Source organism: Saprolegnia parasitica (assembly GCF_000151545.1).
Source record: "Saprolegnia parasitica CBS 223.65 unplaced genomic scaffold supercont2.104, whole genome shotgun sequence".
NCBI classification, from domain to species: domain Eukaryota; phylum Oomycota; class Saprolegniomycetes; order Saprolegniales; family Saprolegniaceae; genus Saprolegnia; species Saprolegnia parasitica.
Genome location: NW_012156498.1, coordinates 114,101 through 114,646, shown reverse-complemented (window position 1 = coordinate 114,646; position 546 = coordinate 114,101). Strand labels below are relative to the sequence as shown.

General features: G+C 65.6%; 1 protein-coding gene across 1 annotated transcript; it reads right to left on the bottom strand.

The window, feature by feature from the left end:
• Positions 1 to 544, bottom strand: SPRG_21334 (hypothetical protein; the record flags this gene model as incomplete). The annotated part of the gene is made up of 1 exon (XM_012352693.1): positions 1 to 544. A coding segment is annotated over one exon (544 nt), but the record flags the coding sequence as incomplete, so codon positions are not given.
• Positions 545 to 546: the final 2 nt, after the last annotated feature.

Sequence of the window (546 nt, the reverse complement as noted above, 5' to 3'; positions counted from 1 at the left end):
GACGGTCCAACGACTCTTGCACGATGCGCTCGCTCTCCGTGTCGAGCGCCGACGTCGCCTCGTCCAGCAAGAGCACGGCCGGGTCGCGGATGATGGCACGCGCGATCGCAATGCGCTGCTTCTGGCCGCCCGACACTTGCACGCCGCGGTCCCCGACCGTCGTCTCGTACCCGTTGGGAAAGCGCATGATAAAGTCGTGCGCGTTGGCCTTCTTGGCCGCGTCTTCGATCTCGGCCATCGTCGCATTCGGCTTGCCCGTCGCGATGTTGTCGGCGATCGTGCCCGCAAACAGCACGGGCTCCTGCGACACGATCGAGATGTGGCTGCGGAGCGACTGCACGTTGAGCGACCGGAGGTCGTGGCCATCGAGAAAGACGGCGCCGGACGCCGGGTCGTAAAAGCGCTCAAGAAGACCAATCGCCGTGCTCTTGCCCGAGCCCGAGCCGCCGACAAGCGCGAGCGTCTGGCCGGCGTGAATCGTCAAGCTGTAGTCCTTGTACGATCTGCGAGTCGGGCCGCGAAGGGTATGCAAAGGCGACGTGGCGC